Source organism: Macaca mulatta, chromosome 18, assembly GCF_049350105.2.
Source record: "Macaca mulatta isolate MMU2019108-1 chromosome 18, T2T-MMU8v2.0, whole genome shotgun sequence".
Classification (NCBI taxonomy): domain Eukaryota; kingdom Metazoa; phylum Chordata; class Mammalia; order Primates; family Cercopithecidae; genus Macaca; species Macaca mulatta.
Window position 1 is genome coordinate 43684223 of NC_133423.1, and position 27276 is coordinate 43711498.

Sequence of the window (27276 nt, forward strand, 5' to 3'; positions counted from 1 at the left end):
TTTATCATTTTTTATTGCGTCTATTTGATTCTTCTCTCTTTTCTTCTTTATTAGTCTTGCTAGCGGTCTATTAATTTTCTTGATCTTTTCAAAACACCAGCTCCTGGATTCATTGATTTTTTGAAGGTTTTTTTTGTGTCTCTATCTCCTTCATTTCTGCTCTGATCTTAGTTATTTCTTGCCTTCTGCTAGCTTTTGAATGTGCTTACTTTTGCTTCTCTAGTTCTTTTAATTGTGAGGTAAGGGTGTCGATTTTAGATCTTTCTTGCTTTTTCTTGTGGGCATTTAGTGCTATAAATTTCCCTCTACACACTGCTTTAAATGTGTCCCAGAGATTCTGGTATGTTTTATCTTTGTTCTCATTGGTTTCAAACAACATCTTTATTTCTGCCTTCATTTTGTTATTTACCCAGTAGTCATTCAGAAGCAGGTTGTTCAGTTTCCATGTAGTTGTGAGGTTTTGAGTGAGTTTCTTAATCCTAAGTGCTAATTTGATTGCACTGTGGTCTGAGAGACAGTTTGTTGTGATTTCTGTTCTTTTACATTTGCTGAGGAGTGCTTCACTTCCAACTATGTGGTCAATTTTGGAATAAGTGTGATGTGGTGTTGAGAAGAATGTATATTGTGTTGATTTGGGGTGGAGAGTTCTGTAGATGTCTATTAGGTCAGCTTGGTGCAGAGCTAAGTTCAAGTCCTGGATATCCTTGTTAACCTTCTGTCTCATTGATCTGTCTAATATTGACAGTGGGGTATTAATGTCTCCCATTATTATTGTGTGGGAGTCTAAGTCTCTTTGTAGGTCTCTAAAGACTTGCTTTATGAATCTGGGTGCTCCTGTATGAGGGGCAGATATATTTAGGATAGTTAGCGCTTCTCGTTGAATTGATCTCTTTACCATTATGTAATGGCCTTCTTTGTCTCTTTTGATCTTTGTTGGTTTAAAGCCTGTTTTATCAGAGACTAGGATTGCAACCCCTGCTTTTTTTTTTTTTTTTTTTTTTTTTGCTTTCCATTTGCTTGGTAGATCTTCCTCCATCCCTTTATTTTGAGCCTATGTGTGTCGCTGCACGTGAGATGGGTCTCCTGAACACAGTACACTGATGGGTCTTGATGTTGGGTCTTCACTCTTTATCCAATTTGCCAGTCTGTGTCTTTTAATTGGGGCAGTTAGCTCATCTACATTTAAGGTTAATATTGTTATGGGTGAATTTGATTCTGTCATTATAATGTTAGCTGGTTATTTTGCCCATTAGTTGATGCAGTTTCTTCCTAGCATTGATGGTCTTTGGCATGTTTTTGCATTTGGCATGTTTTTGCAGTGGCTGGTACTGGCTGTTCCTTTCCATGTTTAGTGCTTCCTTCAGGAGCTCCTGCAAGGCAGGCCTGGTGGTGACAGAATCTCTTAGCATTTGCTTGTCTGTGAAGGATTTTATTTCTTCTTCACTTATGAAGCTTAGTTTGGCTGGATATGAAATTCTCGGGTGAAAAAAAATTTTTTTTTTATTCTTTTCCTTAAGGATATTGAATATTGGCCCCCACTCTCTTCTGGCTTGTAGAGTTTCTGCTGAGAGATCTACTGTTAGTCTTATGGCCTTCCCTTTCTGGGTAACCTGACCTTTCCCTCTGGCTGCCCTTAACATTTTTTCCTTCATTTCAACCTTGGTGAATCTGACAATTATGTGTCTTGGGGTTGCTCTTCTCGAGGAGTATCTTTGTGATGTTCTCTGTATTTCCTGAATTTGAATGGTGGCCTGCCTTGCTAGGTTGGGGAAGTTATCCTGGGTAATATCCTGAAGAGTGTTTTCCAGCTTGGTTCCATTCTTCCTTTCACTTTCAGGTGCACCAACCAAACATAGATTTGGTCTTTTCACATAGTCCCATATTTCTTGAAGGCTTTGTTCATTTTTTATCTTTTTTCCCTAAACTTCTCTTCTCACTTTATTTCATTAATTTGATCTTCAATCACTGATACCCTTTCTTCCACTTGATTAAATCTGCTATTAAAGCTTGTGTATGCATCAGTAGTTCTCATGTCATGGTTTTCAGCTCCATCAGGTCATTTAAGGTCTTCTCTACACTGTTTATTCTGGTTAGCCATTCATCTAATCATTTTTCAAGGTTTTTAGCTTCCTTATGATGGGTTTGAACATCCTCCTTTAGCTAGGAGAAGTTTGTTATTACCGACCTTTGGAAGTCTACTTCTGTCAGCTCATCAAAGTCATTCTCCATCCAGCTTTGTTCTGTTGCTGGCGAGGAGCTGCAATCCTTTGGAGGAGAAGAAGCGCTCGGGTTTTTAGATTTTTCAGCTTTTCTGCTCTGGTTTCTCCACATCTTTGAGGTTTTATCTACCTTTGGTCTTTGATGTTGGTGACCTACAAATGTGGTTTTGGTGTGGGTGTTCTTTTTGTTGATGTTGATACTATTCCTTTCTGTGTGTTAGTTTTCCTTCTAACAGTCAGGTCCCACAGCTGCAGGTCTGTTGGAGTTTGCTGGAGGTCCATTCCAGATCCTGTTTGCCTGGGTATCACTAGCAGAGGCTGCCAAACAGCAAATATTGCAGAAGAGCAAATACTGCTGCCTGATCTTTTCTCTGGAAGCTTCGTCCCAGAGGGGCACCCGCCTGTATGAGGTGTCAGTCGGCCTCTACTGGGAGGTGTCTCCCAGTTAGGTTACACAGGGGTCAGGGACCCACTTGAGGAGTCAGTCTGTCCATTCTCCGAGCTCAAACACCATGCTGGGAGAACCACTGCTCTCTTCAGAGCTGTCAGACAGGGACATTTAAGTCTGCAGAAGTTTCTTCTGCCTTTTGTTCAGCTATGCCCTGCCCCCAGAGGTGGAGTCTACAGAGGCAACAGGCCTTGCTGAGCTGTGGTTGGCTCTGCCAAGTTCGAGCTTCCCCAGCTGCTCTGTTTACCTACTCGAGCCTTAGCAATAGTCGACGCCCCTCCCCCTCAAGGGCTGCTGCCTTGCAGGTCAATGTCAGACTGCTGCACTAACAGTGAGCAAGGCTCTGTGGGCATGGGACCCACCGAGCCAGGCGTGGGATATAATCTCCTGGTGTGCTGTTTGCTAAGACTGTTGGAAAAGTGCAGTATTTGGGTGGGAGTGTCCCGTTTTTCCAGGTACCATCTGTCACGGCTTCCCTTGGCTAGGAAAGGGAGATCCCCCAACCCCTTGTGCTTCCCGGGTGAGGCAACGCCCCACCCTGCTTCGGCTCACCCTCTGTGGGCTGCATCCACTGTTCAACCAGTCCCAATGAGATGAACCAGGTACCTCAGTTGGAAATGCAGAAATCACCCGTCTTCTGTGTCGATCATGCTGGGAGCCGCAGACCACAGCTGTTCCTATTTGGCCATCTTGGAGCAGGTCCATGAGCAATTTTTGTATTTTTAGTAAAGACAAGGTTTCACCATGTTGGCCAGGCTGGTCTCGAACTCGAACTCCTGACCTCAGGTGATCCACCTGCCTCAGCCTCCCAAAGTGCTGGGATTACAGGCATGAGCCACCACACCTGGCCTCACTCTGACTTTTTGGACCTGGTCCAAAAAGTTTCTCTACTGGTCCCATGACTACATAGGCTACATTGGCAATTCTACATTGGAATATATGAGAGACACCATGAGGCCTTTTACATTACATGAAATGTTCCTGGACCAGAGGACCCCAGACTCATCTCCTGGGCCAAACAGAGGCTTCCTGTGGGCCAGATCTGAAACTCCTCTCAGGCGCAAACTAAAGCACACTTTGAGAATGGCTGGATCTGCTCAGAGAGAAACTAAGGGGGAAAGCACAAGGGGAGGTGGCAGGGGGCAGAACCCAAAGAGAAACAGGCCTATCTTGGCAAGTGTGTGTGTGTGTGTGTGTGTGTGTGTGTGTGTGTGTGTGTGTGTGTGTGTGTGTGTGTGTGTTCAGAACCAAGGACAGCTCCCCAGATGCAGCTGGGAAAGGGGGAAATAGACCCCCATGGGCCTTTGAAGCAGGCGAACAGCAGGGCAGAGCCCAGCAGAGACAACTTTCTGGGCGGCACTAAAGCTGAGTTTGGGAGGGAAAGGCCATTCCTTTCATGCTAGGACATCTGTGTCTGTCTGTCCATCCTGTCTTTTCCCCCATGCTCCATCTGTCTTTGAATTAAGACCCAAAGGCCAGAGAGAGATAGGAGACAATGATGATGCCTGTGGTCGAGTATATTTCTCCTAGGCCAACACTCTGCCCACTAATTAGGGTTGTGATTTAGGTTTTAAATGGGCCATGCTATTTGAGCCTGTCCTGGACAGGGCCACACCAGAGGCCATTTCTGGCTGGCTGCCTGTCCAACTCCCGCTGAAATAATGGGATCCTCCTCAACTGTCCCCAGCTCCTGCCAGGGAAAGGCTTCCAGGAGATGGGGAAAATCAACGCTCCCCATTCCAACACCATCCCATCCTCAAAGTCTGCCTCAAAAGGAGGCCTTCTTTGAACTCCCCAGGCCCCAAAGATCTGTCCTTTTCTGCCAGTACCAGACTCAGAACTAAAGAAGGTCATGACAGGAGAGGGCTGAGAGATCATCTGGTCTGGGGGGTGACCTAGGAGTCCTGCAGAGATGTTCTAAGAGCCATGAGGCGGGCAGTTGGGGGAGAAAGCAGGCAGGACTCCTCCCCTTGCCCCCCCAAAATGGTTCGATCCCTTTCCTGTTTCTGTGTGGAATCTCCATGTAAGGTTCCGAGGAAACAAAAATACTTTTTACAAATTACTTTTTGTATTTTTAAATTATACTTTTTATACTTTTTACAAATTATACTTTTTATTTTTAGATGGTTGTAGATTCATATATACTTGTAAAAAGTAATACAAAGAGACCCCTTGTGCCCTATATGCAGTTTCCCTCCATGAGGAAATTATAGTTCAATGCCACAATGTAACTTGTCTCTTCATCCTCTTAATAGGATCCTTCCCAGAGCAAAAGTTTAATTATGATGAAGTTCAATTTAGCACCTCTGGGTATCAACACTGACACAGTGGAGACACAGAACACTACCACCATCACAAGGCTGCCCCTTACAGCCACGTCCACTTTCCTCCTGCCCCTAGCCCTTCCCTCATCCTGGCAACCACAAACCTCCTCCCCGTTTCTATTACTTTGCCCTCTCAAGAATGTTATATAAATGGAATTGCAGAGTATGCAACTTTGGAGGACTGGCTTTTTGAAAATCACTCAGCATGATTTCTGGAGACTCCTCCAGGCTGCTGCATCATCACTCGTTCATTCCTTCTCATTGCTCAGTGTTTAACCATTCACCTGCTGAAGATCACCTGAGCTGCTTCCAGGTTTCTGCCTATGGTGAACAAAGCTGCTATAAACAGTTGAGTACAAGTTTTTGTGTGAACATAAGTTTTCATTTCTCTAGGATAAACACCCAGGAGTACAACTGCTCAATCAAATCATATGGTACTTGCAGGTTTTGGTTTTTGTTTTTTTTTTCTTTTAAATTGCCAAACTGTTTTCCAGAATGGCTATACCATTCTACATCCCCACTATAACTGTAGGAGTGATTCAGTTTCTCTGCATTCTCACCAGCATTGGGCACTGTCATTTCATTTTTCTTTTCTTTTTTATTTTTATTTATTTTTTTTTTTTGAGACAGGGTCTCGCTGTTAGCCAGGCTGGAGTACAGTGGTGTGATCACAGCTCACCGCAACCTCCACCTCCCAGGCTCAAGTGATCCTCCTACCTCAGCCTTCTGAGTAGCTGGGACCACAGGTGTGTGCCACTATGCATAATTAATGTTTATATTTTTTGTTGGGATGGTGTTTCACCATGTTGCCCAGGCTGGTCTCGAACTGGCCTTAGACGATCCACCTGCCTTGGCCTCCCAAAATGTTGAGATTACAGGCATGAGCCACTGCTCTTGGCCGTCACATTTTTCTTTTTTTTTTTAATACTGCCAAATTGAAGTGGACATTGTCACTTAAAAAAAATTATTTTAACCATTCTGATCAGAGTGTAGTGATGTCTTGTTGGGGTTTTAATTTGTGTCTCTGTCATGGCTAATGATGTTGCATACCTTTTTGTGTGCTTATCTGCCATCTGTACATCACCTTCAGGGAAAAATGTCTTCAGTGAAAAATGTCGCTTTACTTTGTCCATTTTCTAATTGGATTGTTTTTTAATGATGAGTTTTGAGAGTTCTTTATATATTCTAAATACAAGTCCTTTGTCAGATATGTTTTGCAAATATTTTCTCCCTCTCTGAAACTTGTCTCTTCATGCTCTTAATAGGGTCCTTCCCAGAGCAAAAGTTTAATGACGATAAAGTCCAGTTTAGCATCTCTGTGTTGACATCCATTGATTGTTTATTTCAATCAGTTTGTTTGTGGTATGACAAATGATTTTTAATTGAAACCAAGACATTTTCATGTTAGTTCATGAGACAGTCATATTTAAACCTTCTGCTTTAACTGCGTTTCGTGGTACCACTCTGGCAGAGGAAAAGGGAAGGGGATAGCTTCATTATTGCCAGGCAGAAGTGGAAGTCCAGGTTGCCCACTCAACCTCCTCTGATGCCCCAGGGGTGCTCGCTGTCACTGCTGGATGGAGGTGGGAGTTCCGGATCCCCATGTGGTCCCCTCTGACACTGCAGTGGGGCTGGCCTCATCACCCCTGGGCATCTATGCAGTCCGACTCACTCTTTCTGACACCACCCCAGCAGGAAGGAGAGGGACACCTCGATACTGCCCAGTGGGGGTGCAAGTCAGGTTCCTGCTGCCTCCAGTGACACCATGGGGTGTGGGTAGGAGCCTTCTCACCAGTTGGGGATGAAAGTCGCAGCTCCCCACTGGCCTTCTCTGACACTACTCTGGTAGGGGATTGGAGCCCCTCTTCTAGCCCAGCAGGGGTGGAATCTGAGCTCCCACTCAGTCTTGGCTGGGATGGATGGGGGTTGGGATGTTTTCTGTGGTGTTTGGCTGGGGTAGAGCAGTTACTGTCGAAAACTTTTCTGTCGGACCGGGCGCTGTGGCTCATGCCTGTAATCCCAGCACTTTGGGAGGCGGAGGCGGGTGGATCACGAGGCGGGTGGATCACGAGGTCAGGAGTTCGAGACCAGTATGGCCAACATGGTGAACCCTCGTCTCTACTAAAAATACAAAAATTAGCTGGGTGTGGAGGTGCATGCCTGTAATCCCAGCTACTTGGGAGGCTGAGGCAGGAGAATCGCTTTAACCTGGGAGGTGGAGTTTGCAGTGAGCCGAGATTGCGCCATTGCACTCCAGCCTAGGCGACAGGGTGAGACTCCATCTCAAAAAAAAAAAAAAAAAAAAAAAAAAGTTTTCTGTCTTGCTGGGTCTTTTCCTATAATTTTCCTTCTTTTCTATCCTATATTTTTCTATCTTTTCTTAGTCTGTTTCCTGCAGAGAGCAGCTTTTTATTTTTTGCCTGTGTCCATTAGCATTTCCTAGTGCCAAGTGTGGGACACATGAGGCAAAAAGAAAACAAGCTTCTCACTGTGTCATTCTCAGGTCCTGGGCACCCTAGCGGGTCTGCCTTCTTCCCTCCACCTCTCCGAGTCTTCTTATGTTCATTTTATACAGAATGTCTTGGGTTTTTAGTTGTATTTAGCAGGAGAAATATGGACAAGAACATCTATTGCATTTTCCAGAAGCAGAAGTTTAGGTCTATATTTTTAACAAGACATTTTGATGGCCTTACATCTAGTTCACCTCCTCATTTTATAGAGCAGAAACTGAGGCTGCAGTGAGATAATGTTTCTTATCCATGATCCAATAGTAAGTTTGGATTCAATAGTATGTTGGAAGCACAGTCCAGGCTGAAAACACATCTCCTAAACCCAGGTGCCATGCTGCTTCCACGACAGCATGGCGGCTTCCACGACAGCATGGCTGCTTCCACGACAGCATGGCTGCTTCCACAACAGCATGGCGGCTCCCCCTTTGCCTGTATGTCTCACCTCTCCTGCTAGAATGCAAGGCCCTGTGCAGACACCAGGCTACTCCTCCCCGTATTCACATGCTGCCATCTCCTCCAAAATGGCTTATTTCCCTAAGCAGATTCTAGCTTCCCTGATTGCAGAGACCAGGTCATGTGGCTCAGAATGGATACAGCAAGCACCCAATGCATGGCTGCTGATGGTTCTCCCTATAGGAGCCAGTTGTCAGCATTGTTTAGTAAGTGTGGCATCCTGTTCCTCCAAGTGAGCTGGAGCCAGAAGGCACTTCGAGGATAGGGACAGATGGCATTTTCTGAAAGACAGACACACACACTGGTGAGCACAGAGGTTGTGCCATGTTTGGTTCTGGGAGGAATGTTAAGGGGAATCACAGCGCACACTTCTAGTGCTCCTGGGCATGTGACCCAGGCCCGAAGGACCATCATGTCATGTCCCAGACATCTTCACACTGCAGCTTGAGCATCTGTCCTCTCCACTCTACCCTCCACGCAAACAGTCACCATGGCTACATTCCTCACCATCCCAGTGCCCAGTGCCCAGCCTGGAGTACAGCAGCCCTCAGTGATGACTGGCTGATGGGAGCTGATCAATAGGTGAAAGAACAAACAGATAAACAAAGGAATGACTCAACCACAGCAAAGGCAATTCCTCATGCAGGAATGAGGATATTTAGCTCAAAAAAGACTTGCCATGCTAGGCTGCTGAGGAAAGTCCAAAAGACACAAGCAAAATAGTTAAAAAAAAAACCCATCAGCTGGAGCAATGAGAAGGGGGCTTGCAGCTGAATCAAAGAATGATCTTTTTTATTAATTGAGCTGCCTAACTGTGCTGAGATGCCTTCTGAAGCAGTGAGCTCCCTGCTACTGGAAATACCTCATGGTGGGGAGCTGGATCAGGTGACCTCTGAGCTTCCTACCACCTGAGAACCCATGATGTCTTCAGAATTCAGTGGAGGCCTTAAACTCCAGTGCAAGGGAGTTTGTTGGGGCTCAGAAAACAATATCCCAAAATGAAGGCCTCAGCAGCAGCCTCAGAAGCAAAAGTCTTTCTCTGACTTTCTGCCCTCCTGCCTCTCACTCTCAGTCTCACTCTTCAGTCTCACTCTCCCCTGAAGCTAGCCATAGAAGTTAGACTCCCTCTTCCCCTCCATGAGAAACCACAGCTTCTTTCTCCCAAAGCCAGCCATGAAACCTAAAGATAGAGCTCTAATTCTCTCTCTGCCTTTCTTTGTGAAAACTGGCCATAAATAAATTATCTCATCTGCTTTGTTTGATTATAGGTTATGCCACCCATTCCAGAGAGGGTCCTGCCCCAACTCAGAAGGAAGGAATGCAGCACAGAGAGGCCAAGAAGAGTCGAGACAGACAGGCCTTGCTCTGTTTCCCCATTTCGTCTATTAGCATGAGATCACGCCCTTTGGGTACAATCCCATTTCTACAACTGTCCATACTTTGTTTAACTTAACCATAAAAATAGACAATTTCCCCTGTATCTTTGGGTCTTCATTCTGCAGCCTCCCATGTATACATGTTAAATAAATGTGTCTGCCTTTTCTCTTATTAATCTGCCTTTTGCAAGTTGATTTTTCAGCAAATCTTCAGAGATCCAGGGATTACCCTAGGCCCCCACAAGTTGAATCCTTGAGTTCCATCAAGGATTTGATGTGGTGAAGAAGATGAGGGAAAGAAAAGGTCAGCCCCAGCCTCTGGGAAGCTTCTACTAGAGATAGGGCATGTGACATCATTCTAGCCAGTCACCGAATAGTTCTGGTTCCCCCTATTCCAGGCACAGAGTAGCGCTGTACTTCTCAATGTGCTTATGGTTGGATGAGGCTACATGACCCGTTCTGGGCAACAAGCTTGGAGTGGAAGTGACAAGTGTTGTAGCTAGGCTGGAGCCCTGAACTGCCAATGCATGGTCCTCCAGAGCTCCTTTTTCTCTGTCATGACAACTGGTTAAAATTGAACTGTACCACCAAGCTGTGCCCTGGTTGTTTAATGTTACTGAGATTTTGGGTTGTTTGTTACTGCAGCATTACCTAGGCTATCCTGGCTGATACAGGGGAACAGACTTTGCCTGTACGGAACACCAGAGAAAGATACAAGATAAAAAGTTCAAGGCACACAACAGGGGCTGGGTTGGACAGAGCTTCCAACATCTGAACCTACACACAGACCCCTCTGCATTCACCATTCTCAGCCCCCCACTTGAGTAACACCCAATACGATCCAACTCCTCTAGCTGTGCTGCCTTCTATTACCCTAACATCCCAACATTGTGCCCTATTCAACCTCTGATAACATCATGTCTTCTCTCTTCATTTTCTTCTCTCTTCTCTTCCATTTAGTCAAACATCCTACCCATTCTCAAAGGCAAAGGTCAGGCCTCATGTCCTGCAAGACACCTCCCTACCCACAGAGACCAACTGGACCACTCTTTGGAATCACCGCAGTTCTTGTGGCCAGGATGACATCTCTTTGGGGCTCTTACGTGTACGTTGTCATCTTGTTCTGTGTAAACTAGTTTTTACCCTACAAACTGGCAGCGATCCAGAAGCTCCCACTCATACTCATCTGCTGGGCTCACAGCAGGGGCTCAATAAATATGAACCAAACAGACAGCAGCACATGAACCTGGTATTTCTTATATATCCAAGGAAGTGCTAAAAAATGTAGGCACTTTTACTGAGATATTGTTTGCACTAATGATTTTTTAAAATTAGCACAGAACAAAATCCTATAGTTACTAAAGGGTAGCAAGTTGACTGGCAGAAAACTCCTTCTACCTTTTTCTGGGGCCAGAGGTAATCAGTATATTTGAAGGTCTCCTCCACCTACCATCTGGTACCCCCTGGGTCAGAGTCAATGTTGGTGCCCAAATAGCTGGCTTGAAGGTTGGCACAGGTATCGGGGGATGGGGAACAGTGGAGAAGTTAGGAAGACCCAGACATGCTGTGGCAGTGATTTGGATCCAGTTGGGCATTTCATGGAGTTACAGAATGCAAACAGAGATTTCTGGAGAGACTCTAAGAAGTCTGTGTCATTGTTTTGCAGAAGAGGTGTTGGAGCCAGTGTCACTCGTGGGTCAACACCTAGTTCTCCTGGCCCTTGGGACAAGGCTCTTTGACTCTCTTTATGCTTCAGTTTGCTACAGGGCGTCAGGCTGAAACAAGAGAGTACCCTTCACTTATTCCAGGGAATGTTGGGATCATAGGCCCTCAGCCAAGACTCAAAGTCATCATTTGTGTCACACCCCCATCTTTCCCAGGGCTTCATGTGAACCTGCCTGATAAGGAGTCGTGCTCATCAGGTTCCTAGCAAAGATTTCATCACCTTGCTCAACAGCCAACACGGTGGGCCAAGTCCTTCCGTCAAAGGAAGTCCTTCCCAAGTTCTAATCAGAGGCTCTGCTGTTGTGGCGCATATTAATTTCCTGTCCTTGGCACACCTGTGCAGATGGAAAACAGCTGCTCACTCCTTACCCCATACAACCTTTCCTATGCCTTTGGTTTCTTTCCTGAATTCTACATCTCATGCCAGCACCTTGAAAAGCCTTCTGAATGTACTGCTGCTGCAGTTTCTCATTTCAGCAATCCCTACACATTTCCCCTATTACAATGAAAAGCTGGAAATTTCTGACATCCTAACTAAATGACTAGGTGACGGACAGGACTTTTGGGAAGAGGATGTCAGGCAATCCCAAATACAGCTCAATCCCAGTTGCCGGCAGCTGGTCGGCCTCTTCTGAACTATCTGTAGCTCTTTTTTTGCTCTACGCTCTCTGGGCTCTCTTCCTCCTCCCTTGTGGGACCCGGTCTCCTCTAGGTTGCCCCCACTTTCTGCCTCTGAAAGGGTTCAGAAAAAGCAAGGTTTTCTTATTGACATTAGCTAAAAAAACAAACAGGATGAGGCTGGAAGCCTGCTAGGGATGAATCAATCATCCCAGTGTATAACTAATCTGCAAATGGGGCCGCATCTGGGCCCTGGTTGCAGGGCATGGTCTGTGGCCCACCACCCAGAGGCTGTTTGGCAGAATGCAGGAGCTCCGCATCTTCCTGCCAACCTTACTTTTGACATGTGCAGCCAACGTGGTCAGTCAAGAGGAGCACCAGAGCAGCCAGCCACCCCATCTCCATGTAGCCTCAGTTTCTCCCTGAAACTAATTGTCTCCATGGGTAAAAATGGGTTAGCAGTGCTCTCCCATCATCGTGATGGCCCCAGAAACCTCATCAAAGTTGGTGTGACGGAGGAAAAGGGCCCACTAGGGAACGACTGCATGGACTGAGCCTGGGCCAACTCAGTGCAGTCTCAGGCATCACTATTGAGTGTCCACTGAGTACAAGGCCCTAGGCCAGAAGTGGCTGAGGAAGTAGAGCCAGCCCCAACTCCCGTCTTAGGGTTGACTAGCTGGCTGAAGCACAGGCAGGTGTGCATGGAACAGCTTGGTAGCAGCATGAGCCAGTGTGAGGGTGTCTGCCTGGGCACGTGGGTGTAGCGAGGAGCCAGCCGGGGTGCTCATGGGTGGTGTCCCTGAGAGCTGGTCCTGTGTTCTTGCCTCTGGTGGGCCAGGCTAAAGGGAGCCTTGAAGGATGAAGGGAATAGCAGCATCCCATCACAGTAGCAAAGGCACCCTTCAGTGGGCAGCTGCCTGGGTCCTTCTCCATCAGAGAGCCCCTGCACGACAGGGGTGACAAGGACACTGCCACAGGCCAGCTACGTGGGGCTTTCCTTGGGGTGCGGTCACTCAAAGGACGCTGCCCAGGTTTGATCCCTCCAGTAGGGGGCATCAGGAGATGGCTGCTTCATGGGCAGAAATCAGAGGTTCCTGGGAAGGAAACTCAGGTGGGTGTCCCCACGGGCGGATGCATGGACGTGGGCATGAGCCACCATGGGCCACATGGCCAAGGGCAACACTCTAGAGAGGGCAGAGCAGTGAGAAGCCAGGAGCTGGCCCCCACACTGTTGGGCTACCATACCAGCCCTGAATGCCCATCCAGGCTGGTGGCAAGAGAAAAATAAAGGTTCCCCTTGTTTATGCCATGCTGTTGTTTGTACCTAATAAATTCATTCTCTGATGTCTAAAAATAAAGCCTGTCATCACTGAACCAAGGTGCTGCCGACCATGGGAGACCTCATGTAAATTCAGGCCCACAGATGCTCCTGCCTCCCCGTGCAGTACCCAGGTCTGAACCTTGGCCATCCATCCAGGAGATGCTGCTACCCCTCACCTCCTCTGTGCACCTGCCCAGGTTTCTGAACTCCAGGCCACCCCCTGGGCCCCATCTCGTGTCCTGCAGGGGGCATCTGTTTTACACCTGTGTCTTGTCCTTTTCACTTAGCAGTGCTGCCCTTGAAGGCAGGTTCCCTGGCTTCAAGCCCACCTGGAGCTTAGCACCAGGCCCCTGCAAACACTCCTGGTTGACAAATCTCTAAGAAATTCCTCCTGAAAGACCCTCTCCAATCTTCAGAGGTTTCCTTGGCTGTAAGCAGCTTCACACAGCACAGGTGGTGCATCCTACGCCAGGCTCAGGCAAACCCAGCATTCTGACTGAGCCTTCCCTTCTGTCCCAGCTGGCTCTCCAGGCATGGACGTTGCAGACACTGCACCCAAGACCAACACAGCACCAGGCACACATGGCTGTGGCAGGGGGTGTCCCTCAGTGGCCCAGCCCCTCTTCCACTTCTTGGAAGTAGACATCTCTCCGTCTTCCCTCTGAGATGATCAGGCGGCCACCGCAGGTCAGGGGTGATGGGAATGCCAGTGCTCCTGTGGCCTGTAGGAGGTCCCTCCCACAAAACCTTGCCTCTGGGCATGTCAGGTGATTAGGTGGGATTCTATGCAGAGACCCTGCTGTCCACCCTCCTTGGGCTCCTCCCCTCCACCCTCCTTGGGCACCTCCCCTATAATGAACCTATGTCTTAGTTTCACCTGCCAAGAAAGGATTTAATATGAGCTTTTCACAACTTCACTTTTAAGTTGAGTTATATTTCATTTTGTCAAACACTGCCTACCCCGAGTCAACTGCTCAGCTGCTTCCTGAAGGTGGGATTGGGGTAAGCCTTGTGGTGTCAGGGTGCCTGGGGCAGGGACAAGCCCACACCTAACCCCACCCCACAAGCCCCCAGCCCTGCTCCATGGGCCCATATTATCTGGCGAACCCCCACACAACCTCCTGCAGGTGGGGAAGGCAGACCCGAGAGGACAGGGGTGGGTGGGGAGGTGAGGCAGATGAGGGGAGAAAACGTGGAGGACCCTTCCTCGCGTCCTGGAGACTCTGTCAGGAGTGATGTGGAGAAGGGGACCAGAAGGGAAAGGCAGCAGACAGGCCCCCAAAAAGATGGTAAAGGGGAGAGGAAAAAGGACCCTTCCTTGGAAGATTCCAGAACCAGACACCTGCTGACCAAATAACAGAGAGCTCTCAGGGACAAACCTCTTATTCCCCATCTAAGAGCTTCAAGCTCTCCCTGAAAGTCTCTGCCTGGTGCTTGAGTCCCCAAATCCAAGTTCACAACTGCTGCTGAAGAGTGAGGGGAACTCCATTTAGGAGACCCTAGAATAATTGGCAGGAGCAAGACAGTGCCCCTGAGGAGCAGGGCCTAGACCAAAAGCTAGGGGGTCAGGGAGTATAACACGGGGTCCCAGGCAGGGAGGCAGCGGAGACAAAGGCACCCCCTAGAAGGTCACCTTCTGCAGCTGGGCAAGGTAGCAGTGCCATACGGGGTGGAGGGCAGACAAGTGGCACCTTCGGGGGACTCAGTTTCCTCATCTGCAAATGGCACAGAGATGTTAGAAGGACCCTCAGAGGCCATCGAGGCTCCTTCTGGGTTTTATGTGAGGAAGCTGAGACCCGAGGGGGAAGAGTTTATCACCAAGTTTGCGGCAGAACAAAAACAAGACTCCAGGTCTCCCATTACCCCTAACCCCTGGGGCTCTTATTATGGCCTCCTTCTTAAGAAACAATTGAACACAGAAGCAAATCTTGTCATGTGAAAGAACCATCCTAGGCAGCCATCCCCCCACACCATGGGGCAGCCACGCCCTGCAGCCTAAGAAAGATCTAGAACCAAGGCCACTGACCAGCTTCCCTTGGCACAGAATAGAGGAGTTGGGTGAATCTGCCAGGGGACCGAAGCTGAACATGATTAAGTGGATCGAAACTGAACATGAGCAAGTAGGCCCGGGGCAACCCATGACTGCAGCGGCTCTGAAACCGGGCATGGCCCCTCACAGGAGCCTGCAGGGGCTCCGTCCGCTTTCTGGACAGGCACAGTCTGAGGCTGAACTCGGGATAGGGACACATGTTTTTTTCAGCCTCTAATCCCACAGGCTCCTGAAGGCAGGGATGAGGTATCAGTGAGAACAGCTGGACCACCAGAGGGTGTGGGGAAGGGCCTGGGGGTCACCAGGGCAGCTCTCAAACAGCAGCTGCCCCCCTTCCCTCCCAGCCACGCAACCCACCCACGAGCCTCTCAGGACCTCATGGCAAGCAGCAGGGAGAAAGGTGGCAGGCTCCAGTGGGGTCCCAGGACTGTTGGTTGGCTGGAGGGATGGACAAGTCTCTGACAGCTCCCCCACAGGCTGCCCCTCCCAGGCCTTCTGCAGATCTGGAGCAGAAGTGACATCCAAAGCACCCACCAGCATCAAAATGCTGAGTCCCATTGTTTGTGGGGCCACAATGTCGGTGCCTGAACCCTCAGTGCAGTCATTTGACTGCCATGTAATATTCCACTGTAAGGATGGATCCCAAGGCACCTCTTCATTCTCCTCAGCAAACATCTGGGCTGCTTCCAGATGTGTGTTAGTATATAGAATGCAGTCACTAAAAAAGAAATCTCATCAATCGATGAGTTTGGGGGAGTGCCTGTGGGCAGGGGGTTAGGGAGGGCTTTCCAGGGGACAGATGCACCCTCCCCTCTCCCACCTCTCTGCACTCTCCATGTCACCACTCCTCAGGAGCCATTGTGGGCTGGCCCAGGAACCCAGGCAGACAAGACATAGGATACCCCCAGACAGAGCGCAGAGCCGGTTCCCTACCTGCTGTGGGGGGGCTCGCCCTCGGGAGAAGGAACAGCTGCTGTCCAGCGGTTCGCTGCAGTCCGCTGTCCACTGCAGAGCAGAAAGGAGTGATCAGTGATGGCAGGACAGCCAGGCCCATGCTCACTCTGCCAGGCTGCAGGAGTTGTGCCCCGGCCTTCCCCATTAGCATGAGTGTGGAATCCTAGTTGGTCATTTCAACCCAAATCTTTCTCAACCACCAGACCCAATTTGGCATCCTCAAGGTCCACATCAAGATGAAGCTTTGGCATCTGCTTGAGGGAGAGGCAAACTCACTTCCCCTCACCTGAGCCCAGCACAGTGACAAAGACTGGCTACATCCCAAAGTCAGCCAGACATGACGAAACTTATTCTGAGTTTGGTACCACCAGCACCACGTTTGACCGCCTGACCTGGCTTCAGCCACACTAGCCCTCTATTACATCAAGGGTGTGGCCGGAGCTGGCAGTGAGGCAGGTATGTGTGGGTCTTCCTAGAAGCCTAGCTCCAAAAGATGATGGGTTTGGCACCAGGAAAGAGCCCAACCTGGCCATCAGAAGCGTGGCTCAGACAAGCCCTGCCACTCACATCCCCTGAGAACTCAGAGGGCTGCTGTGTCCCAAAGTGCGGTCTGACAACCATCTGCATGTGAGTCCCCAGAGTCCGCAACATGGAGGCCCATGGGCCCCAGCCTTCACCCACTGAATTAGACTCTGTGAGGCCAGGGCCAGAGGATCAGTGTTTTGACGAGCTCCCCAAGGGATGCATTGGGAGTTTGGGAGCCACAGAAATCCATGTGATCTCTCAGGCTTCATTTTGTCATCTATAAACTGGGGAGAGCCATGCTGGGTGACTGGCTGGGAGGCTGGGACGAAGGACCTTTGTGAGCTATAAAAACACTGTATAGATACAATGCAGTAGCAGCCATATAGCCCTTCCTGTCAAATGCTATCCAGGTATACGGCAGTGTTTTTACTATTGTATTAAACACTAGCTAGCCTCTGGAGCTGAAGTTGTTGAATACTGATCTTAACCTACACCCTGCATGATACATAAAGAGCAGAGGAGGGCCAGGCAGCTCACACTTGTAATTCAGCACTTTGGGAGGTCAAGGCAGGAGATCACTTGAGCCCAGGAGTTTGAGACCAGCCTGGGCAACATAGAGACATAGAGACGTGCCCTCCTGAGCATGGCTCAAGGGTATGACCTTTGTCCAGGATGAACGTTATTATTACAATGTTGTTGACACAGGCTGGGTGGAAGTGTGCCCTAGAGCAGCACCATCCAACTGAAACCAAATGAGAGTCACACGCAGAAACCACAGGCAGAAGTTTAAGTTTTCTAGTAGCCAGATTTTAAAAAGAAACAGGTAAAATTAAATGAAATAATATATTTTATTTAATCTAATACATCAAAATATTATCACTTCAACAGGTAATCAATATAAAAAGTTGCTGATGAGATATTTTACATTCTTCTTTCCATAGTGTTTCAGAAATCTACTTAGAGCACACCTCAGTTTGGATGAACAACATTTCAAGGGCTCCAAGAGCCACATGTGGCCTGTGGCTACCATAAGGGGCAGTGAAGCCCTAGAGAAGTGGCAATGGTGTCAGAGGCACTCCTCGCCCATTCCCTTTCTTTGAGCCTCAGGTCGAGAGTTGGTACTAGCTACCTGAGGTTGCCATTCCCTGGGCTGTGTAGCTTCTCAGGTAGAAGTAATCAATTCTTTGGATTAAATTCCCTCTGCTTGGATCATTGCAGTCCCAAAGTATTTCCCCTAAGATATTTATTAATCATGGCTGGCGGTGGGGAGAGAAAAATGAGAAACCATCAGATGCCACTTTAGCCAAGTGATCAAGGTTAATATCACCAGTAACAAAACATAGCTGCATCATGGACTCCCCAGTGTGGTGCGTCGAGACGGGCACATCACTTCTAGGGTATTCTTGACAAAAATGCACCCTCTCAACATAATCATGAGAAAACATCACACCACCCAAATTGATGAGCTTTCTACAGAAGCATTGACCAGAACTTTTCAAAAGTGTCAAGGTTGTAAAAGAAAAGAAAAGTAAAGAAGACAAAGTATCAGATTGGAAGGGAATGAGGTGACGTGGCAATTACATGCAAATTTGGATCCTGGAACAGAAAAAGGACATTCATGGAACAACTGGTGAAATCTGAATAAAGCTTCTAGTTAAGAGCATTGTACCAATGTTAATTTCTTGCTTCTGATAATGGTTCTATAGTTATGTAAGGTTCATATTAAGGCAAGGTGAGGGACAAGTGTTTGGGAACCCCCTGTTCCATCCTGCACCTTGGCTATAAGTCTAAAATAGTTCCAAAACAAAAATTAATATATATGTATTCATACATATGTAAAATACATGCATACATAACTATAAGTATATATGTACATTTATTTATTTACTTATTGAGATGGAGGCTCATTCTGTTGCCCAGGCTGGAGTGCAGTGGCGCAATCTCAGTTCACTGCAACCTCCCCCTCCCAGGTTCAAGCGATTCTCCTGCCTCAGCCTCCTGAGTAGCTGGGATTACAGGCATGTGCAACCATGCCCAGACCATGCCCAGCTAATTGTTGTATTTTTAATAGAGACGGGGTTTCACCATGTTGGCCAGGCTGGTTTCAAACTCCTGACCTCAGGTGATCCATCCACCTTGGCCTCCCATGGTGCTGGGATTACAGGCATGAGCCACCATGTCTGGCCCACATTTTTAGAATAATGTATACAGATACACATAAACATATATGTATATGTGTATACATACATATGTATAATGTTTAAAGTATTGTAGCTATAATCCCTCTGCTTTATATATCGAAGTAGTTTCTGCTTCCCTGGTTGGAGCCTGGCTGACAGGTGGGGGACATCCAAGGCATACAGTGTCCACTGGCTGGAGGGAACACGAGGCCATGCTTGCACTCCTCATCCCATCCTATGTGATCTCTCACAAAAAGACTTCTCCCCTTCCAGGCATCCTGAACATTTCAACCCCAGCTGTATAGTGCTGGTGTGATATTCCACAGCACGGTGACGCACGGGGGACACACCTCCTCTGGGGTCAGCACGGTCCCTGGCAGGATGGGGCCTCTCCTGACGGGCACGCGCAGAACAGACCCCGAGGCTTTGTGCACATCCATATACAACCCTACTCTCCTTGGTGAGCTTTCCAAGCTCCAACGAGACTGCTCTGCCTTGTCCAAGGCCATACTTAACTGTACATTTGCCAACCAAAAGCCACTTCCTGAGAGCCTTCTGTGTGGGGCCCTGAACACAGAGTGTCCCCACACAGGAGAGGTTAGATGACCTGTCAAATAACAGCAATGAGAGGGTGGTAGGGACGGTGTGGCTGAGATGAAGAGTGTGCTCTCGGCAGGGGCCGTAAGGGAGGGAAAGCAGGCAACCCAGGGTGCCCAGAGAAGAGTGAGGTGCTCAAGAGAGGCAACAGGCTCAGCAGAACATGGCCTGCTTAGGGCAGACAGCGGCTGTCAGGCTAGAGAACTCAGAGACACTTCCTCCATATGCAGGGGCCGAAGGTTTCTATTATGGGAGGCTGAACTGGCCTGGGGGAAGTGGGAAAGGAGGTCCCACATAGGGGTTCATCAGCAGTGGTGGTAGAGATGGAAATGAAGCAGTGGATCTCCGAGTGTGGAACAGAGGAGCAGCAGGCCAAATGGTGAGCTGTGCACAGGAAAGCCAGCAAGATGGCGGAGTCCACAGAGCCCCATTCCAGAGACCCAGCAAAACTGGAGATAGGCACAGCCCCCGGCAGGAGGAGGGACTGTGGCCCTGCGTGTGACTGTGTAAATGGGGAGGAGTGAGGTGTGAATGATCACACTGAGCACAGCAAGCTCTACCCATTGGGCTTGTGGGGCTCCATCTCCAACCCCAGCCCAGCAGTAGCCCCAGGGCAGCCTGTCCAGGGCTGCTGCCTGAATTCCCTCCATCAGAGACACGCTTCTTCCCTGGCCCTAAAGGCCCTATGGGAGCCTTCCCTTCCCTGTTCTGAAGCTCCTCCCCATCCCTGCTGGGATTCTGCTCTCAACACCGGCTTCTTCTGTGGCAGGCACCGCCACCTCCTGCCTGCCATTTGCCTTCTCTGAGACACCGCCTAGAAAATTTCCAGAACTGGACCTCCCCAGAACCTGTCCTGATCTGTAGGAGATGAGTCAAGAATGAAGAAGAGCCCCACCTCTCCAGACCCACTCCTCAGTCCGGGCCAGGGCTTGAAATCCCACACATTTCCCCTTCAAAGCAAACAGGCTTACAGCTTTGAGCCTCCTGAACCTGCAAGTCCTCTTGGGGGCAAAGGTGGTATCTTACTCGAAAAGGTCATCAAACAGAAAGGCGGAAAATGTGGGAAGTTTGCTAGATATGGGAACGATGAACATCAAATTCACAAGAGTGGTTTAAAGGCCTCAACCACAGCTATTATAATTCATGTCTTAATTTAAAAACCTGGAACAAACATGACACAGGGTTAAGATTTAATAAACATGAGAGTACAGATGTTTATTCTCCACTCAAAATAGATGTATATTTTACTGTTGTCTGTTATCAGTCCATCTCAAGTATTTCACAATAAAAAACAATTAAAATAAGCTATTTGTCATTTTACATCCCAAGATGGACAGTATTTTTTTTTTTTTTTTTTTAAGATGGAGTCTCAATCTGGCCCAAGCTGGAGTGCAGTGGCATAATCTTGGCTCACTGCAACCTTGGCCTCTGGGGCTCAAGCAATTCTCCTGCCTCAGCCTCCCAAGTAGCTGGGACTACAGGCACGCACCACCACACCTGGTTAATTTTTTTATATTTTTAGTAGAGACAGGGTTTCACCATGTTGCCCTAGATGGTCTCAAACTCCTGAGCTCAGGCGATCCACCCGCCTTGGCCTCCCAAGTGCTAGGATTACAGGTGTGAGCCACCGCACCCAGCCAGTGTTTTATGAGCAGAGATTGGGAAAGACTGGGGAGACCCCAGGGTACTGAGCATTGGAGGAGGAGGAGAGAGAAGCAAGAAGCTCAGAGTGTGGGAGGCTGGAGGTGCTAAAGCTAAACCAGGACCCCTTTTCAGTGGTGCCTAAAACTCCCCCTACCAGACATCAAAGTATCTCATAAAGCTAGAGTCAAACCAGCATGTTGAACCAGTACAAGAATAAAAAAGCAGATTAACTGATAAAACTGCACCCATAAGCAAATTAATGTACAAATGGGAACCTCATATAAGATAAGGATTGTGTTTTAAATTGAGGGAGAGACTCACCAATAAATACATGGTATTGAGGCAACCACCCAGCCATTGAAAAAATAACCTTAGATAGCTTGCCTTGCACTATTCATGGAAAACACATTCCAAAGTGATTAAAATCTGAGATGCAAATTTTAAACTACATCAAAATTTCAAACTTCTATGTGACAAAAGAAATCACGAACAAATAAAGACAAGTGAGAAGCTACTTGCAAAATGCACAGTCATCCCCCCCTTTATCATTGAGGGATCCAATCCAAGATCCCCTCGTGGATGCCTGAAACTGTGAGTGGTAAAAAGCCCTACATCTGTTTGTGATCCTGTAACAGAGATGTCTGCTCAGTGACTCCGGGCTGGGCAGTGACGGGCAGGTAGAGGATACAGACTGGAAATGCTGGACAAAGCGATGATTCATGTCCCGGGAGAGACAGCATGAGATTTCATCATACTGCTCGGAATGCCATACAATTTAAAATTTATAAACTGTTTATTTCTGGAATTTTTCATTTAACATTTTTGGACTGCAGTTGACCGCGGGTAACTAAAACTGTGGAAAGCAAAACAGTGGATAAGGGGAGCCTGCTGTGTAGCAAAGAATTAATCACCAGACTATATAAAGACTTCACTTAAATCTAGGCACTGTTCTAAGTCCATTGCACTTATTCTTCATGGCTACTGTGGCACTCTTCTCTTCTCTAATTAGCAAACATGGAGACTGAAGCACAGTGTGGTTAAGTAACTCACCCAGGAATACACAGTCAAAAAGTGGCAGAATGAGCAAAGGACAGAAATAGGTATCATTCAAAGAGCCAGGAAAAATGACTGATATTAAACACAATATGTAATCTTGGATTAGACAGAGATCACAGCCAATTTTTTTTTTTTTGCTCTAAACAATATTACTGGGAAAACTGCTGAAAGATCTCTAGGTTTAATCACAGCATTCTATCAATGTTCATTTCCTATACTGTATCACGTCCTTGTTCCGAGGAAATACACACTGAAGTGTCAAGGGATACAGGGGCGTCATGTCTGGAACTAACTCTCAAATGATTTAGAAAGAAGTTTTATATACAATTATATGTATAAATTATATATATCATAAGATATATTTAGAGAGAGTGTGTGGGTACAAATGTAGTAAGATGTTACTTGCATATGCAAGAATTGTTTGTACTATTATTGTAATTTCTATGTATATTTGAAATGATTTCAAAATGCAAAATTATTTTAAAGGTCATCTTACCCAGGGCTTCTTAACCAAGGGTGGTGTCAGACCACCCAGGGGGGATACTGGGGGTCCACATGCCAGGTCTTCCCCAGTGAATGCACGGGTGGTGGTGGAATGTGACCTCTGTGTGTAAAATCTGCCCCAGGTGGTTGCTGTACAATGCAACCAGGGCTCTCACCGATGCCTTCATTTCCCTGAAGGGGTACTTGAGGCTGAGGGGAAATGGCTTCCTCCCATTCTCGCAGGCCCCAGTCAGAATCCTGCCAGCCTGAAGACCAGTTTCTCAAAGACAGGAGTGTGCGTGATAGCTTCCTTTATCCTGGGCACATGGGCTTCTTACTGACATGGGGAGGAGAACCAAGACCCAGAGGTGGGACCCAAGGCTGGCGGGCAGCTCATTCTTGATCCAGTGATATTCTGGAAAAGACCTGTGCTAAGAGGGACAGGAAGCTGCTGATGGCTGAGATTTGAGAGAGAGAGAGAGAGAGGCTTTTGCTCCCATCTTTTCAGAAACAAACAACTTTCCTGTTGTAGAGAATGCTTGAGTGATTAGGAGCTTGAGTTCTTGAAGCAGAGAGTCCTGAGTTCAGATCCCAGCTCTGCCACTTACTGTATGACCTTGGGCAAATCGCTTCACCCCCAGGACTAAGTTTCCTCCATCTGTAATAATAATAGATCTACCAATAGCAGAGAGGGTAAGTGGATGGCACTTGGAGACAGGCTGCCTGTTTCAAACCCCAGTCTTGCCATGTATTTGCTGTGTGGCCTCAGGAAGCTTAAGTCAACCTCTCTATGCTTCAATTTCCTCCCTTGTAAAATGGTAATAATAACAGCATCTTCATAGAATCATCAAGACTAAATGAGTTAACATGTAAGAAACAATGCAAACAGTCCCCTTTGTTACTTCCTCTTCATCTCCCCAAATTCTTAAGTCAAGGCTCAATCTTTGATTCTCTCCTATAAACTTCCTCATTCCCTGGGCTTAAAACAGCATCCAAATATAAATCTCTAGCTCATTCTCCTCCTCTGAACACCACCATTGTGCATCGGACTGGTGGACCAACATCTCCTCTAAGACGACTAATATCATCTTAAACCTTTCATGCCCAAACGGGACTCATGATCTTTGCCCCCCAAAGCTGCTCTTCTGGGGTCTTGCATAGCTCATTTCTACAAAGTCTATCCTATTTGCTCAGGCTAGAATCTTCAGGGTCAATCACAGTGTCAGCACCTTCCAGGCACACCTAGACTCTGAAGGCATCTCATCACCTCTAGTGACCACATGGGCCCCAGTCTCCACTGCCTCTCCCCTGGGGCAAGGAGACGGCTTCCTGGTCTCTGCTTCCTCTCTTGCTGACCCCCCACCATAGCCTATTCTCTACACGGCATTCAAAGGGATCCATTCAACTGTGTGGCATGCCCCACACCAGAGCTTTGCCCTGGCCATTCCCTCTGCCTAACTCTTTCCCAGGTGGCCTCACTCTCACCTCCTTCAAATCCTCCCTCTGTTCCTCTCTCCCACCCTCCATTCCTCCCTCCCTCCCTCCCTTCCTTCCTACCCCCTCCCACTGCCACTCCCTCCTGTTTTCTTTCCTTTTCTCTCTGTTTTGTTGTTGTTGTTGTTGTTGTTGTTGTTGTCTGTTTGTTTTGAGACAGGGTCTCACTCTGTTGCCCAGGCTAGAGTGCAGTGGTGTGATCTCAGCTCACTGCAACCTCCAGGTCCCGGGCTCAGGTGATCCTCCCACCTCAGCCTCCACAGTAGCTGGGACCATAGGTGCGCACCATCACACCCAGCTAATTTTTGTATTTATAGTAGAGACTGTGTTTCACCATGTTGCCCAGGCTGGCCTCGAATTCCTGGGCTCAAGCAATCCACCTGTCTCAGACTTCCAAAGTGCTGGGATTAGAGGCGTGAGCCACAGTGCCCAAATCCTCACTGCTAAGTGAGCCTTCCCCACTCACTTCCTGCCTCCCTCATGCATGCATCACCTTCTAACATCCCATTTCCTTCTCCCTCTATTGTCTGTCTTTCCCTGTGAGAAACTGAGACAGAGATCATGGTTGTTCTGTTCTTGACTTTGCCCCCTGAGCCTACAACAGAGCCTGAGTGGATAAATGTTAGCTTTCATTCTATTTATTTTACTACCTAGCAGAAGAAAAGCAAATTTAAATAGTTACACTTTATGCTAAAAACCACCAGCAAACAATGTCTAGGAGATCATTAAAACTTACAGATCATAAAACTTACATGTATGCTAGAAGTACAACTTTATAAAATATGTTTAAAAAAATGATGCACAAAAATTATATTAGTTGCCATAAAATGATGGAGTTTTTTTTTTTTCCCATTTTTCACTTGTCTCAGTTTTTCCAGTTGCTACTTTCATAAAATAAAATGTTATCCTATTAAAAAATAATTGGTGGCCAGGCATGGTGGCTCATGCCTGTAATCCCAGCACTTTGGGAGGCCGAGGGGGGTGGATCCCTGAGGTCAGGAGTTCAAGACCAGTCTGGCCAACACGGCGAAACTCTGTCTTTACTAAAAATACAAAAAATTAGCGGGGCATGGTGGCAGGCACCTGTAATTCCAGCTACTCGGGAGGCTGAGGCAGGAGAATCACTTGAACCCGGAAGGCGAATGTTGCAGTGAGCCGAGATCACACCATTGCACTCCAGCCTCAGCAACAAGAGCAAAACTTCGTCTAAAAAAAAAAAAATGGCCAGTTGCAGTGGCTCATGCCTGTAATCCCAGCACTTTGGGAGGCCAAGGCGAGTGGATCACAAGTCAGGCGTTCGACACCAGCCTGGCCAACATAGTGAAACCCTGTCTCTACGAAAAATACAAAAAATTAGCCAGGCGTGGTAGCACGTGCCTGTAATCCCAGCTACTCGGGAGACTGAGGCAGGAGAATTGCTTGAACCTGGGAGGCAGAGGTTGCAGTGAGCCAAGAGCACACCATTGCACTCCAGCCCTGGCGACAGTGCGAGACTCCATCTCAAAAAAAAGAAAAAAATAAAATAAAAAGATTGGTAATTCAATTTCGGGCGCAGTGGCTCATGCCTGTAATCCCAGCACTTTAGGAGCCTGAGGCAAGTGGATCACCTGAGGTCAGGAGTTCAAGACCAGCCTGACCAATATGGTGAAACCCAGTCTTTACTAAAAATACAAAAATTAGCTGAGTGTGGTGGCGTGTGCCTGTAGTCCCAGCTACTCGGGAGGCTGAGACAGGAGAGTTGCTTGAACCCAGAAGCAGAGGTTTCAGTGAGCCGAGATCACGCCACTACACTTCAGCCTGGGCAACAGAGTGAGACTCTGTCTCAAAAGAAAAAAAAAGAAAAAGAAAAAGAAATAAGACAATGTGAATTAAAATGACAAGATGTCCCAAAATACTGGTAGTAGTGTGGATAACGGAAGATCTTTGGAGAGCAATTCAACAACAGCTATTAAAATTAATTTTACTTCTCAGCATCTAACTGAAGAAACACCGTTATTTGTGCAGAAGGAGGCATGTTCAACAGTATGTGTTGAAGTATCACATATTTCCAGGGGAAAATTTAGAAGTAACCTGAGTGCCCACCATTAAGCAAGTGGTTAAATAAATCCATGCTATGGACAACTGGGCAGCCACTAAACAGAACACAGCAGATATGCAAGCCCAGAAGAATCTCTGGGGCATGTGGGCAGGTGAAAAATGCAAGTTATTGAACAATATATCCACTGGCTGTGATATATGATTTGACAATATTGTATTTCTTCAAGTCATACATATGTCAGGAAAGGCATTAAAAAAGGCAAGGAAATGAACTCACCCATCTGATGGGAGGTAGGAGTAAGGGAGCAGAATGAGGTGGTAGCACAGAAGATTTTATTGGTAATATTTGAATTCTTATGTACCATGATAATGTATGCATAAAGGACTTATATAATTTAAAATAATTTTAGTCCAGGAGAATTTAATTATTAACATTTGAATTCTTGTGTACTATGGGAATGTATGCATAAAGTACTTTATGTATAACTTAGAATATATTTTTTAAATAAGGGGAAAATACCTAATAAATCCCCCATGCCGAACCACCCCGCAGTCCTCCTATAAACTCACTTCTTCTGTTAAGCCTTTCATGGGTGGTCCACCATTGAGTGCTTCCTCCTGTGAGCAAAGATATCAGGGAAAATGAATTTAAGGGCAGAAGGAAACGAAGAGATGGGATTTCTAAAAAAGGGTGAGGGAACAGTGAACAGGGAAGGCAGAATGAAAGGAGAGACGTAAAGGGAAAGAGGAGCAACGCGTTAGGAAAAGCCACTGAGCCGATCTGAACACTCTCACCCTATCCTATTCATTGCCACTTTGTAAAGTGCACCCCGTTGTAAAGATCACTGCATTTTGGATGAAACACAGGGCTTCCAAGTGCCTGAAAGCATCAAAATAGGGCTACAGGAAGCAATCTTCACTCTCACTGGCTCTTAGTTTGACCTCTTAACAAGAATTTACTGGAAACTATGCCGTCATTAAACGTATCTGCTCTTCATAGGGTCCCTACATGTTATCTTTCCAAGAGACTGGAGCAGGGGCAGCAGGCTATGGAGGGGGGAAAGGAGACAGCCCTGCTCCCACTGTGGCAATCAGAGTGACGCATAGGCTGATGACCACTCCAGGCCCAGGCCCCGCACCTTTGCCTGCATCTCTAGCAGTGCGGCCTGTACATCAGTATTTCTTACATTGCCTAAGAGAGTTCATGCTCGCCCAGAGTGGCATACTGCTTCCAAGCTTTCTGGTGATCCACCAGATCATCC

The 27276-nt window shown here is 47.3% G+C and overlaps 1 protein-coding gene across 23 annotated transcripts in view; it reads right to left on the reverse strand.

The window, feature by feature from the left end:
- The window catches only part of CTIF (cap binding complex dependent translation initiation factor), a 336570-nt gene that overhangs the window by 216563 nt on the left and 92731 nt on the right, over window positions 1-27276 (reverse strand). For 13 of the 23 annotated variants that reach the window (XM_077975493.1, XM_077975501.1, XM_077975487.1 and 10 more), the window contains one exon: window positions 15978-16049. In XM_077975493.1, the coding sequence (XP_077831619.1) occupies window positions 15978-16049 (72 nt within the window). Of the gene's footprint in view, window positions 1-15977; window positions 16050-26584; window positions 26633-27276 lie in introns of all 23 variants that reach the window. The other 10 variants (XM_077975485.1, XM_077975500.1, XM_077975479.1 and 7 more) reach the window with 1 other exon arrangement.